The 15,021-nt window shown below is 51.2% G+C and overlaps 1 protein-coding gene across 4 annotated transcripts; it reads right to left on the reverse strand.

Moving 5' to 3' along the window:
* Window positions 1-3,049: 3,049 nt before the first annotated feature.
* On the reverse strand, window positions 3,050-14,092 carry LOC120706027 (protein NRT1/ PTR FAMILY 8.1-like). Of its 4 annotated transcripts, none has more exons than XM_039990592.1 (4): window positions 13,876-14,092; window positions 5,149-5,300; window positions 4,833-5,050; window positions 3,050-4,726 (listed from the first exon to the last, which is right to left on the reverse strand). In XM_039990592.1, exons 2-4 carry the CDS (start codon window positions 5,255-5,257, stop codon window positions 3,308-3,310), a joined length of 1,746 nt encoding a protein of 581 aa, XP_039846526.1. In that variant the 5' UTR covers window positions 5,258-5,300; window positions 13,876-14,092; the 3' UTR covers window positions 3,050-3,307. The 4 variants fall into 4 exon arrangements, with proteins under 4 accessions (XP_039846526.1, XP_039846524.1, XP_039846523.1 ...); XM_039990590.1 differs by having other exon boundaries at window positions 5,149-5,305; window positions 13,876-14,091; XM_039990589.1 differs by lacking the exon at window positions 13,876-14,092 and adding an exon at window positions 5,897-6,288 and having other exon boundaries at window positions 5,149-5,305.
* Window positions 14,093-15,021: the final 929 nt, after the last annotated feature.

Consider the following 15,021-nt stretch of genomic DNA (forward strand, 5'->3'; position numbering starts at 1 on the left):
TTTAGAAGAAATTTCATAGATCCAATGGCGATTATCATCATCAATCAGAATCTATCCAATTGATGAAACGATGTTTTCTGAATTTCGTGGGAATTTTTAGAAATTATCTTTTTTTTAACGTGTCTCGGAAGGATTAATGTGAAAGCTTCAGCGGTATGCTTACACCACCGGATGACTTCTTCGTTGACGTGGATCAGCTGGAGTCCGGCAGATGATGCAGCAGCAGCCGCCACGCGCCGAGCCGGACCTCGTCGCCGAGTTCGTCAGGGGTCTTCAGACACCTTGCGGTTCGGGCCGTTCGTTGCAGTCATGCAGACGAACTCACCGTCGCCGGGTTGCTCGCCCCGGAGACGATGTCAGTCGAGTGCGGCGGCAAGGGATCGGAGCCGACGTGGTGTGATCGCTTCTTCCTTGCGCAATGTGTCGTTGGTGGAAGGAGAGTGACGCAACGTTCAGACGGTCTGAAACGCGGCCGTGCTCCGGCGAGCCTAGGCGCAGAGATCGAGGCGGCGTGCGTTCATGGGACGACGGGGCGCCGCCTGCCGTGCCCATCGGAGCCCATGTGGCGTGCCGGCCAGTGTTATCATAAACGCTAAATGGTAAACAGTCAGTCATCTTCTGTTTAGCTTATTATTCGGACAAAACGGGTGTTTAAACGGGCAAAACGGCCATTTAAACGGTTAAAATAACGGATTAAACGGAAACGGTGTGCCACTATTTAGCGTTTAAACGGTGTGTAAACGGACTAAACGACCGTTTAGGCGAACAGTGGTGCCGGCACGTGCGCGCGGCTCGCCGCGGCATGTCAACTAAGAAGGGTCTGAACGAGGCGGCGCTCCGGCGAGCAACACATCACACGGCGGAGATGGAGCTCTTCCGTTTCGGCGTTGGCGCGCTGGCGCTCAGCTCTTCCTCATCCCTGGTCACGGTCGGTACGATGAAGGAGAAAGCGGGGGATGCCACGGATGCTGACCTGTTCCAAGAGGGAGGAGAGGAAGGCAACCAACTCCCGGAGCCGCCGCGGCTCTCCGGCGAGGCTCAGCGGTGTCCGGGAGAGGACGGTGCTCGAAATCCCGACCGGGGGTGGACGGTGTTTGAAATACCGTCCACCCCTGATTCATTTTTGGCCGTTGGATCGCGCATGTGCGTTCCAGATCGAGCGGTGGAGGGGAGGACTCGGTCGTCGTTGTCAGGCAGGTGCGTCGGCCGCGCGGGAGCTGTATGCCTGTATGCCGCCAGCGCCATGGCGGAGGCCGGAGGCCCAGCTCCGCCGCACCTCTGGTCTCTGGAGCGCGGTGGACCACCACGCCCGTGGGCTCGTCAGCCTAGTATGAACTTGGTCGCTGCTGCTTCCATCGAGAACAGCCATGGCGGCAGCTCACGCGCTCTGGTCCGTGGGGCCGAAGCCTCCGAACTTGTCGCCGCCGCCGCCGCCGCCGCCCGCCAGCGCGGGCTTCCTACTGCTCCGAGTTCCATCGCGGCAGCGAGAGCGACCGCAACAGCGGCGTTAGGTTCAGGCTAGTCAGGGCGGCTGGCAGGCGCTGCCATGCATTTGAACAGAGATAAAAAAGGATCAAGCCACCATATAAATTGCGAAGCTTGCATATGCCATGATTAATCAAAAAAATGGACGCGCTGCTCTACACACTGCGACGCTGTTACCGTTTAGTAGGTTTTTGATCCAGTGTCAGTGTAGTAGATGTAATTCCCATAGGATTCAGCGTAGTGTGTACTACCCAATGTTTCTTTCTGCGAGCCACATAGACATGAATCCATGAGCTGGCTGATGAGGTCAAGGCGTCAAGCTCATTGCCATGACTTGAAAGCTGAACAACCCACAAATGTAGCAGATGCATTTTGCTTGGATTCAGCATAGAACGTAGGGAAGGACTAGAATTGTTGATAGCATGGCCGTACCGGCAAATCTGGAGGCCCTGTGCGAACTATTAACTGGGCCCTAGTTCCGTGCTGTGGCTTGCTAGTGGCCAGTGAAGTACGGAAGGTGGAAGTGCAGACGTCACGATCGTGCCTAGCGAGCGGTGACGGTGGAAGCGGAAAAGATTGCACTGCGGCCTGCGGATTCGATTGAAAGACAAATCGAGCGACATATTTCCTCTTCTATGACATATTTGAGCTACAATTTGCTTGGTATTGGGCCAAAAGATAACTAAAACAAAGCCTACTATATAACTATTCCTAGTATACTAACTAAAACAAAGCCTACTATATAATTATTCCTAGTATAATCATTATATTTTGGGGCCCCTAAAATTTGGGGGCCCTGTGCGGTCGCACGGGCCGCACAGGCCTAGATACGGCCCTGGTTGATAGTGATCAAGAACACTGGTTTGGCATCTGAAGAATTCTCTTCAGACCATTCAGAGTGAGAGTGTGGCTCAGCCAAAGGGCGCAGGCCATCTTGTGTCCGCGTTCGAGAATTAGTGCCTTGCCATGGCCCATGGCAATCCAGTAGGCACTGCATGTTCTCGAGGCCCAGTCTGCCGACCGCGCCCTGTCTTTCGGGTGACTGCAGCAGAAGCCATGCTATTCACGCCATACAGAATAAGGCAGTACAATGTGAATTCCTAGTTTCTAAAATTTTAGCACTCACAGTCACTGACCTTTCTCAACATAGAATTAGGCAGGCCTATGACAAACAGCAAATATTTTCTGGATTAATCTTCAGACACGAGATTCAAGCAGGAGTCTGACAACGTTTGACTAGGACAAATCTGGAGGAAGAATCTGTTAGGCTGTGTTTAGTTCGCGAAAAAGTTTGGGTTTTAGTACTATAACACATTTCGTTGTTACTTTAACAAATAATGTTCAATTATGGACTAATTAGGCTTAAAAGATTCATCTCGTACTAATCAATTAGACTGTGTAATTATTTATTTTTTTCAACTGCATTTAATACTCCATGCATGTGGCCAAAAATTTGATGTTATGGGCTATGTAAAAAAAATTTGGGAACTAAACAGCGTCGAGTGTCATCCATCCTAATGGATAGGATCACTGCCATAGCGTGTGCTCTGGAGGAAGAATTCAGTAATTCGTTGCTTTTGTAGGAGCTGAACTTATTTTATAGATACTACTTATATTTTAGATCAAGCATTGCGCGTATTACTGACACATGACATACTAAACAATCCATTCGACCCCTGTCACCTACAGTGAACTAGTACGTTTAAACACGCGAACTCCCACGAACAAACCGGAAGCCAACCGCACAGAGAATTTGACCACTTCGTTTTCTTCTTCTTCTCCGTTGAGTCAGCCTGTATGTAGCCCTGCACCACCACTTTCATCAGTGGTCCTGGTTGCGCTCCCCTTTGGTGGCGTCCAGGTATTCCGCCGTCTTCTTGTACTTGTACCACCTGGCGATGAGCAGGTAGACGAGGAAGTTGAGGAGGCTGAGCACGGCGAGCAGCCAGAAGAAGTAGTCGAGGTGGCCGCGGTTGAGGTTGTCCGGGATCCACCCGAGCCTGCCGTGCCTGGTGGTGATGCGCGTCACGATGGTCACAAGCACCGTGCTCAGGTAGTTGCCCAGCGCCACGGTGGTGAGCGACAGCGCCGAGCACAGGCTCCTCATGGCGTCGGGCGCCTGGTCGTAGAAGAACTCGAGCTGCCCCACGAAGGTGAACACCTCGGCGCACCCGATGATGAAGTACTGCGGGATCTGCCAGAAGATGGAGATGGGCACCGTGTCCTTGTCGCCGTACAGCCCGTGCCGCGCCACGGCGCGCAGCCGCACGACGTCGAGCACGCCCGCGGCGACCATGGAGAAGATGGAGATGACGAGGCCGATGCCCATGCGCTGCAGCTGCGTGAACCCGCGCGGGCGGCCCGTGACGGAGCGCGCCGCCGGCACGATGAGGCGGTCGTAGATGGGCACCCAGATGATGACGCTGATGGTGTCCACCATGGAGAGCGTCGCCGAGGGGATGCGGAACCGGGGCCCCATGCGCTGGTCCAGCGTGTTGCCCTGCAGCACGAACATGGTGCTCATCTGCCCGTACACCGTCGCGAACACGATCCCGGTCGCCCAGATGGGCAGCAGCCGGACCACGCTCTTAAGCTCCTCCACCTGGGTCACCGTGCACAGCCGCCACGGGCTCGGCGCCGCCGCCGCCGCGCCGTCGGCGGCCGTCACGGCCGCCTTGTCGAGGCAGCGGAACTGGTCCGTGTGCTCGAGCTTGCGGCTGCCCTCGATGCCGGACTCCTTGTCCAGCGTCTCGTGCAGCTGCGCCTTGTCGGCGGGCACGGCCACGCTCCACTTGCGCGCGGACGCGACGAGCACCTGCGCGATGCGCGTGACCGGGCTGCCCCCGGGGCGCTGGTGCCGGTACAGCGGCGAGCCGACGAAGAAGCTCACGACAGCGATGGCCATCACCACGGCGGGGATGCCGAAGCCCCAGCCCCAGCCGACGTGCGTCTGCACGTACACCAGCACCGTCGACGCCACCAGCGCGCCGATGTTGATGGAGAAGTAGAACCAGTTGAAGAAGGAGCTCTTGCTCTTGTTCTCGCGCTCGTCGTTCTCGTCGAACTGGTCGGCGCCGAAGGACGACACGCAGGGCTTGATGCCGCCCGTGCCCAGCGCGATCAGGTACAGCGCCACGAACACCGCCGCCGACTGCGACTCCGTCGGGTGGCACGTCCCGCTGCCGTCGCACGACGGCACCAGCCCCTTCACCGACGACGCCATCGTCAGCAGCGTCAGGCCCTGTTTCAATCAGCCAGTCGTGCACAAATGATCCTCTCGCTGGCAGTGGTAACGGCAAAGAAACCATGAATCCATGATCCATCCATCATTCCGGTAGAACACTTACAATGATGTAGATGATCATGAAGCTGGCGATGGTCCAGTATCTCCCCATGTAGGCGTCAGCCAAGAATGCGCCGATGAGTGGCGTGATGTAGCACGTTCCGCTCCAGTTGGTGACGTTGTTGGCGGCGACGGAGTTCCCCTGGCCGAGGCGGGTCTTCATGTAGTTCACCAGGTTGGTGCTCATGCCGTAGTACGCCAGCCTCTCGCAGCACTCGTTCGCTGAAGAACCATGAATGCATCAGATGAGCTGCCACCATCAATGGACAACAGGCAGAGCAATGGAGCAGGGCGAGCAAGGAGCAGAGAAGCGTACTGACCGAGGATGTAAGGGCAGGCGCGCCAGTTGCCGGTGCCCTTCTTCACGGCCGGGTTGCCCTTCATGTCGACGGTCCCGTCTTGGGTGTACATGTCTGCGACCTCTCCCATGGCGTCGCTCAGATGGTGTGCAGCTCAGAGAGTCAGAGGCCTCCTATCCTGCGAGCATATAACGATTCTGTTACTGAAGATTCAGTGAGATAGTCCTGGATGCCAATAAACGGAGCAAACGTGCACAAGAAGCCTTGAATTATAAGAGATTACGATTAGGCCTAAGGCGTGAATTTGCATCAGAACAAAAACAACATACAAATGAGATCGATTTAACGACTCAAATACAGACATCAATTTCTTCGAGAGAAAAACATTTTTTTTGTTGGCACAAGTTAGTCGAGGGGAAAACGGACAAATTGCTCGATTTATTGGCCGCTTCAGTAATCCACACAAACAATGGGGGGAAATCTGAATCTAAACAAGACCTAGCTCCTAGAGGAACTGATCATCGAGTTATGAACACTACAGGCCCGCCCAATTCTTCAGCATAGTGGCCACTAGCAAGCGGAACTGCCGAAGTGCCAAGCACAGCTAGGAATTTGAAGATGACTAATGGAGGGCAACCGGACGCCATGGCCAACCATACTCATAAAGCACAGAAACAAGAAGATTCAGAAACCGCCGGAATCTCCACCCCTCCAACTGCCGCAGACGCCATGGCGGAATCAAGAAGACGGAGGAGGAGGCCGCTCGTACCTGCTCGAAGGACTACGCAGAGAAGCGCGCGGCCCGTCCTCGTCTCAAGAGAGATGCAGCCGTGCGGAGCCAACGAGGCGGACGAGGTGGGCGGCCAAGACGAACACTCATCCAACCATCATAATATCCAATCTAGCTAGGCCACCAAAGAACTCTGTGGGGGCCGAGCCCCCAGCCCCAAAGCCCAAAGGGACGCCTCTTTTGATGGCCGCTTCCTACTTTCCCAGACCACTAAACTAAAGGAGGAGCAATCGATGATGGTGTTAGCCGCGCAGGCCCCGCCTCCCTTCTTCTTCTCAGCCCCGGCGGCAATGGCGAGGGCCGAGCCGCCGAGGGGTGGCGACTGGATGAGTCGATTGACAGGGACGAGCCAGCACGTGCACCGGACTCTTTTGGTGGGGTGGCGTAGAAGGACCGGGAGGCGAGTCGTGGCGCTCGCTGGGGCTATAGATGGCCATTTGGCCCGATACCCATGGGGGCCGAAGCCCGGCCCATATTAGTCCGACCCAAGCACGGCACGGGCCCAAATATTATTGGGCTCGGGCCGGCACGGGCACGATAGCCGGGCCGTGTCTGGGTCTCAATCCCGGCCCATGGACGCGTCCAGGCACGGCCCGAAAAAGGGCGGCCCGATCGGCCCGATGGGTAGCACGATAAACCCGTTTAAATACAATGTTATCCATTATCAAACCCTATTTAAACATTTTCGGGCTGCCGGGCCAAACGGGCCGGCCCGGCCCGATTAAATCAATTTCGGGCCGTGCCTGGGCCGGCACTTCAGCCCATGGACAGGCACGGCACGGCCCGTTAATATTTTCGTGCTTAAGCGGGTCGTGACTAAACGGGCCGTGCTTAGCCGGGCCCGTGCCGGGCCGGGCCGGGCCGCTCGTTTGGCCACCTATAGCTGGGGCGTGGGGTCTTCGGATTTGGAATCCTCCCACCTCTTCTTTCTGTCACGACTGTTTCAGATTCCTCGGATTTTCCAGCTCGTGTTCACGAGAGGTGAAAAGGATTCAGATTTTTTTTCTAAAGGAAAAAAGGAAGGATTCAGTGCTACTGTGTTGAAGGTGAACTGGTAGTTGGTCTCTGTGATGACGTGGACCGGCAGCATCTTCACCCTGTGGATCTTTTTGCAGTTTCTAACAAGCAAATGCACGTGAAATGTGCAGGCTTTCTTTTATGGTTTGGTTTCTAGCTACTACTCCTATTTTGGGAGCACAATCCCTTCGCAGTGACATGTGCTTTGAGTATGCAGCAGTGACATGGGTCCGTTTGGTTGCTTGTGCTAGGCTAGCCAAGCTTAAAATCTAAGCCTGGTTCAGTTAAGCCTGGTTTGAGCAGTGCAGTTGCTGGCGTTTGGTTGTCTGCTAAATATAGGCTTGTGCTAGTTTAGCTTCCGTTTGGTTGGTTGGCCATGAGACCCTGTACCGCATAGAGGTGGAGTTACCTCTCTTGCTGATGAATAGCAAAGTTTATCCATTAACGCAGGCAAATTCGACTCGGGGCAGGCGAGCTCCTCCTGGTGGCGCGGGCAGGAGCTGCGCGCGGTGATGGTGGGTAAGCTCTAGCTGGCGGCGCGTGCTGGAGCCGTGGGCGCGGCGTCAGTGGGTGAGCTCCGGCCGACAGTGCAAGCAAGAGCCGCGTGCGTGAGCGGCCGCGGCCACGCTCCGTCGAGCACTAGTGAGTGCTGGTAGGGGCCCCGTGGAGAGCTCCCCGGCGGCGTGGGTAGGAGCTGCGCGAGGCGGCAATGGGCGAGCTCTGCCCGGCGGGCAAGCCCCCCGCGGCGCTTGTAGGAGCCCGCGGAAAGCTTCCGGAGTCAGATGTGCGAGCGACCGTGGGCCAGCTCCACCGGCAGAGGCCGCGAGCGAGCTGCGCCAGGCGGCGCGGGAAGCAGGAGCCTCGTGCGTGAGCGGCGCCAGCTGCGCGGGAGCGCATTTCCCGTCACGGCAGAGGTGGACGAACATGTTTGGAGGCGGCATATGGCAACTGACGGAGGCAGAGACAAAGGGGATATGGTGAACGGAGGTGAGAGGAAGGACCGGCGGAGGTGGTAGAACTAGGTAGGTTGGCGCTCGCCTATTTAAAAAGAAATTGACCTAAATTAATAATGGGAAAAATATTATCCCCTATTATATTCAAGACAATATGGTATCGACATATTGAATCAAATATAAAATTATAGTAAATTAGCATGGTAGTTTAGAGTATGAGAGGGTGGCAGTTCCAAACATTTTAGTGAAGAGGTACATATAGTTTTTTTAGGAGTTCACTATTTTTTTATGCTAATAGGTATAGTTGATGGATTGGTTTACATTGATTATTAGTTTTTGTAGAGGAAAAAAAATAAGATTAGCGATGAATGAATAATTCAATTATATTTTTCGAGTTTATAAAGTGAAAGCAAAGTCCAAAAAGTAGTAGGGCAACCGCATGCGAACGTAGTATTCAAAGTCTAGCAATTATATTTGTATATAAAGGTCCTGTTTGGTTTCCCTATTGTATCATAGCACACGATTCCCGAAAAAAGAATCTCACATGCATGGAGTATTAAACGAAGTTTATTTGCAAAACCTTTTCACGGATGGGTGTAATTTTTCACGACGAATCTAATGATAGTAATTAATCGATGATTGGCTACAGTGATGCTACAGTACCCATCGTCTAATCGTGCGGTCAAAAGCCTCATTAGATTCGTCTCGCGAAGTAGCACAGCGTTGTGGAGTTAGTTTTGTAAATTGCCTTTATTTAATACCCCTAATTATTGGTCAAAATTTTTGTGCTACTTGTGCTACAAAGAACCAAACAGGACCAGAGAGTAATTAAATATATTTTGTATTTTCAAATAATGGAAGAAATATTTTTTTAAAAGGGTCCCACGGTGGGTCCCACGAAATAATATGCGCGGGTCCCAACTGAATAATACGTGGGTCCCACTTGAATGGTACGTGGGCCCGCCTGAACAGTGTGTGGGTCCCACCCAAATAGTATGTGGGCCCCACCTAAATAGAATGTGGGTCCCAAGGTGGCCGCATGAACAGTACATGGGGTACGTGGGCCCCAAGTGGGTCCCGCCTGAATAGTACGTGGGTTCCACGTGGGTCCCGCCTAAATAGTACGTGGGTCACACGTGGGTCCCGCCTGAATAGTCGTGGGTCCCGCGTGTGTCCCGCCAGAATAGTACGTGGGTCCCGCGCGGGTCCCGCCTGAATAGTACGTGGGTCCCACGTGGGTCCCGCCTGAATAGTACGGGGGTCCCACGTGGGTCTCGCTTGAATAGTACATGGGCCCGCATGAATAGTATGTGGGACCTGTATGAACAGTGCACGAGCCCACGTGGGGCCAGAACGCACGGCGTTGCTCCAAATCTTGGAGCCTTAGTATAGTAATATTAATTCACTCGTCGAGGCATCTTGCGCTGGCGCAAGCCTGGCTTGCTGGGAACGGCCATTTTGCTCGTTCTCCCTAAGCCTGGCTAGGAGGTACCTTTTGCATTGGATAAGCCAGACTAGGAGAGCTGAACAGGCAACCAAACATCACCAGGGTGTCCCCGACAAACCTGGTTGGGGCTAAGCCACTCAACCAAACATCTGTATTATTGTTCAGTCTTCAGAGAATCAGAGTTCAGACTGTGAGAACGCTCAAAATGCAAAGTCCAACTGTTCTTTTTTTCCCAAATGCACGGAACTAGCAATTTTGAAATTGCAGGCATCTGCCAGCGGCGTGGTTGGGTTTCTTATACAAGGAGCGGTCAAACTATTGCTGGAACGCTGGACGATCACACGCGACAACGACGCGTCGACGCCCAACGGAGGAGAAACAACGCAGCTTTCGTTCCCACCGCGAGGAGGACAGGTTTGGCGTTAGCCCTCGGAAAACGATGGACTTGGGGGACTGTGACTCGCCGGAGATTTTGCTTGGAGAATCCTTCCTCTTGTGTGGCAACACCCAAACGGCCTGACGCGACGCCGGATCCGGATTAAGTGATCAACATCTGGTGGCGTCTCGCATGATGCGGGATTATTCCTGTATTCGTAATCCCACTTCATTTTTTTTTCTTCAGACAAAAAAGATATGACGTGGGATTACTAATAAAGAGTTATATACCTTTTTTTAAAAGGAGTTCTTATATTGGTTATCGGATTCGGATGTAAAGAGCATCTCCAACAGATTACTCATCCCTCTTCTCAATAACAAAAAGTTAATGTTTTAATGATTGGAAATGCTCCAACAGATTAAACTAGTACGAGTGAGTCAAATATTATGGGGTGGACCTCCCGATGAAACAACCTAGCCTTGTCTGAAAAAGGGGAAGATTTTTTTAAAAAAAAATCTTTCTTTTCCTCCCTTTAACATAATTAATAAACTAGCGAGGTGTCCCGCGCAAATAGCACGGCTAGCTAACTTTTGTATTCTACCATCTTTAATCCTAAAATTTTATGCATACATACATCTATATTGGCATAAAACCGCTGAATCTTTCCCCGTCATGACTACCGTTTACGTACTATTGCTAAGGTACGGTCATCTTCTTTAAGCTCGCCATCCTCTATTCCCATCATCATTGTCTCGAAATCTGACTCCTGTTAAATTATTTCTCTATTTTCTTTTACTCATAGTTGTTCGATGTAAGCTAATGTTATTCAATGTGCTTCTCCATCATTATTATTCTAATGATTTTTCAGAGTTGTTAACACACTCCCTAAATTGCACGCTATTAATCTGTTTGGTTGGACCTCATGTTCTTCTAAAATTGATTTAGTTTTGACTTCAATGCTGAAATCATATTTTGATGGAGCCGAAACTGAAAGCAGCTTCTTTGTGCTAATGTGGTCATTTTGAAAACACTTTAGAACTTAAGGAGGCAGGAGAAGCCATAAAGTTATTCTTTCTCCTCTCATTTTAAGCCGTTCCGGGATTTCATTTGGCTTCGTTGGTGAGCCCACTTTATTTTTACGTATTTGGTGTAACTTTACAAAAGCTGTCGGAAAAGCTTCCAACAAACATACCCTAATACTTTACGTATTTGGAAAACTTTACAAAAAAACTATTTTTCCTTCTTAATTTGCTTCTTAATCGCTATGCAAAATAACTATTTTTCCCTATTTTATATTTCTTAAATTTATCTATTTATTAGTCATATTCAATATGGACTCTTTGGTCAACTGCTAAAAAACTTGAATTTAGCTATTTAATAATTGCCTTGATATGGACTCTTGGTCAGTTGCTAATTTTCTTATTTTTTTATTCCAAATTTAGTTACCTACTAATCGTATTCAGTATGGATTCTTTGATCATGTTCTATCTTTTAAAAAGTTTTAATTCCGAAGTTATATTAGTGGTACTCGATCGATATGGACTCTTTAGATTAGTAAGCACCATCATAATTTAATTCATAAAATTAATGGCATAGAATTCAAATACTAATCTTCTTTACTTTTTAAATTATGAATATAGTTATTTATTAATCATCTTTTTTCGATTAACTTGAGAATTTCTACATTCTTTGGGCGAATGTGGTAGCAAATATATCCTCAGCTGCATTGTGGAGGAAGGCAATTTTTAACTTCACTGATAGATGCAGACTCATGCATTATAATTTTTCCTTTGATCAAGGCATCTGGCTAATTATTTGCCGAGATTTGATTATGGGGGCGAGCGGCATGTAGTAGGATTGTTAAGTTTTTGTTGGACCCTATGATTTTTTTTATTTTGCACATGCTGAACTTATACCAGCTGACGATGCGTTTGTACCTCTAATATTTCACTTTGCTTGTTGTACTGTACTCCCTCTGCAGATCAGGGGATTCATTATTTGTTTATTCAAAGGCATCTTTTGGGATACATTCCTACGGAAGAGATGAGTCCTAGTCCGTGTATACCTGTTTACATCAAAAATATAATAGAGTCCATATCTAAATAGGGAATACCAAATTTTTATTCAATATAGATTTTTATGTCAGATATGAATTTTTCAGAATAATATAGACCGTTAGATCTTTATAAAATTCAATGGTGTAAACTCTTCTCTTTTTTAGATTAATTCTGAGAATTTCTAGACTCTCTTGGCGAACGTGGTGGCTTCCTTTAACACTATTGTATTAAGATAATAGATATACTAGCTACTAGTTTCTTTTATGAAAAAAGTAGTATATGCGTACTAGCTACTAGTATGCTGACGGAGGAGGGAGTCTTTCTCTGTATCAATCATGCAGTCTGTGGCGGATACTCTTGCGCTTGCTTCGTTGCTTTTCTTTGAGCGCTTGACCAAAGGTCGTGGCTGGCCAAATTATGTGCTTGATTGGCCACTAAAATAAGATAATAACCTTAATCCGGTCCACGCGTGCATCAGCAGCGGACACAGTTCACGAGGGAGCAAGCATCATGAGGTGAATATATATAGTACATGCTTTTTTTGAAGTACTGTAATATATAGTACATACTAGTAGCGTATCTCCACGCGGCATGCGAAAGGGAGGCACGAGGCCACCAGCTAGACGACAATCTATATAGAAATACTCGACGGGTATTCACTCAGCCGGGCCAGGCCGCCCCCCTAGCGCGCGTTCACATGACGACGGGATGATGGATGATCAGTGTCGATGCCGGCGCGACGATCAGGATTCAGCCATTCAAGGATTCCAGGCAAAAACGAGCCAACGAAAACTGCCGGCCAGGACCGGAACGAGCAGCGCGTGTCCAGGTTGGAGCGCGGTCGCCAGCTTACCTGATCAATCCAATTCCAATCCAAACAGTGCGAGCACGCAGAAAAGACACAGAGCGGAGAAGGTGTGCGGCCAAGACGCGCCGCTGGTGGGTGTGGTGTCGATGCAGGCGGGGAACTGCGCCGAACCGAGCAGAGCAGCGGTCGTTCTGGTTTGTGGTTTCCATACAGGAACAGGAGAGTCCTGGTAGCGGACCAAGTGACAGGGACACGCAGGGAGGCCAGGTTCGTGGAACCTGGACGAGAGAGAACCTGGCCGCCGCCCGGTTGCACTTGACTTGCAGAGAATGAGTGAATGACAAGAAGGTTTCAGTGCAGCAGCAGCAGCCTGTGGCGCAGCTGGTGAACAGCTGGACGAATGTAGTAATGCCTGGGTCTTTGAATACATGTCCAGCGCGGCCTATGCTTAGGTATGAAAACGGACGGAAAAAATACTGTCCCGTTCCGCCCGTATTTCTATATTTATTCTGTCTGTTTTTTGTATTTACGAAAAAATACGGAAATGGGATGGGAAGCGGGAGGAGGTGTATACCGTACGTATTTGTGGGATTCCGTTTTTAGTCGGAATAATCCCGTATTTTCCCCGTATCTATAAAATCCGGGAAAAAATAAATAGACACACCATATATTGTTTCTCAATATCAATACATGTTCTTCAATATCAATACATATATTTCACATAGTAAACAAGAAATATTGATCATATTTTTGAAAAATAGCTTGTGTATAGGAGTGTCTAGTGTTATATTCATGCAAAATGAGTGGTGATTAAATAATAATGAATTCCGGTAGATTTTCCGGTTCCCGCCCGTTTCCGTAACCGTTATATCCCGTTTCCGCTCCCATACCCGGCTATTCCTCTCCCGCTCCCGTTTTTCGTAATAAAAAACGGAAACGGAAATGGTTGAGGGGTTTTCCCGTCCGTTCCCGTCTGTTTTCATCCCTACCTATGCTAGTAGTATATTGCTATATGCATGCAGATTTTTTTTTAAAAAATAAACAAATAAAAATTGAACAGTTTAGGAATACAGTTGGAGAGAAAGAGTCGAATCCGACGCTGAGGAGGCGATTACGCCGATGTGCGGTGGCAGATTAGCGGCCTAGTAGATCACATCATACGGGCTGTTCTTCTAGGTTGGGAACCGATCGGTTCCGCTAGCGTCGTCGTGAGGAGCGAACATGCCAACGAGGACGGTTGGTTGTTCACGACGGATCGGAGCCGGAGCAGGGGGAGAAGCGGAGGGGACTGGCCGCGTACCTGGACTGGACTGGAGAGCCGGCGGCGGAGGGCGGCGGCGCTGCTGGTGCGGGAGGGCTTGGGGGAGCAGCGACGAGGGAATCTGCGGCGCGGTATCGTAACTGCCGGGCGCGTGGAATCTCCCTGCCTGTTCCTCCTCTCGGCTCTGGGCGCGACCGCGAGACGAGGGAAGAGAGGAGAGGAGGCGGCCGGGACCGGGAGGAGCGCCACGGGAACAACCGCCTTCCTTTGACTCCGTATTTATAGGCGCGGCGGATGGACGGACCCAAACTGCCGAAGCGCGCGCGCGTGCACGGGCACGGGCAGCCCCCGTGTCCAGTCGGTTGGGTTGCGGGGGAGCGGACGCGATCGGGCTGGCGAATATTTCCGGGACGAGGCGTCGCTAGCGCTACCGGCGGACTGACTCCTCCGGCCGAGGCGATGGATGGTGACCGGTCGGAGATGGACGCCTGGTTTTGATTTAACTCTTTCGATTTCGCCGGTGTGGATGGGATGGGCGTCGAGGCTACGGCGCCGTCGCTAGCAGGCTACGATTGTTAACTCCCTCGTTGGGATGTGGGGCGCAAATTGAAGCGCCGGATTGGCTCACTACTAAAGAACAGACATTTGTTCCAAGCCATTTGTCCCGGCAGTATTTGGGCCCGGGACAATAGGTGTCTTTTGTCCCGGGTCTAACGGCTAGCCGGGCTAGCGGGGGGGACAGGGGCCTTTTGTCCCGGTTGGAGGCACCAACCGGGACAAAAGAGTGGCCTTTTATCCCGGTTGGTGGCTCCAACCGGGACAAAAGGCCCGTGCAGCCTTTTGTCCCGGTTGGTGGCTCCAACCGGGACCAGAGAGTACCATTTTATCCCGGTGAAGATCTCCAACCGGGACAAATTGCATCACCACGCACGAGTTCACATCCATCTATTTTATTTAACTCGCATCCCCCTCTCTCCTACCTTATCTCTTCGTCTCCCTCGCCTCGAGGCTTCCCGTCCCTCTCCATCCTCAAGCTTCCTGCCTCCCATCCGTCCCCTCCAAGCCCGGGGCGGCCTGGCGAGCCGCCCGGCGCGCAAGCCGCCGTGGCTGGCCAGGCGCCGCAGCCCTCCGCCCAGCGCGCAGGCCGCCGTGGTTGGCCAGGCGTCGCCGCCCTCCGTCCCGGCG

This window comes from Panicum virgatum, chromosome 5K (assembly GCF_016808335.1).
Source record: "Panicum virgatum strain AP13 chromosome 5K, P.virgatum_v5, whole genome shotgun sequence".
NCBI classification, from domain to species: domain Eukaryota; kingdom Viridiplantae; phylum Streptophyta; class Magnoliopsida; order Poales; family Poaceae; genus Panicum; species Panicum virgatum.

What these genes read in the sequence shown, in the direction of transcription:
- LOC120706027 (XM_039990592.1), bottom strand. Translation starts at nt 5,257, where the DNA reads ATGGGAGAGGTCGCAGACATGTACACCCAAGACGGGACCGTCGACATG. An exon ending in CGCCTGCCCTTACATCCTCG is followed by an intron (nt 5,051 to 5,148) that starts GTCAGTACGCTT and finishes ATGGTTCTTCAG; the next exon opens with CGAACGAGTGCTGCGAGAGG. An exon ending in TCATGATCATCTACATCATT is followed by an intron (nt 4,727 to 4,832) that starts GTAAGTGTTCTA and finishes TGATTGAAACAG; the next exon opens with GGCCTGACGCTGCTGACGAT.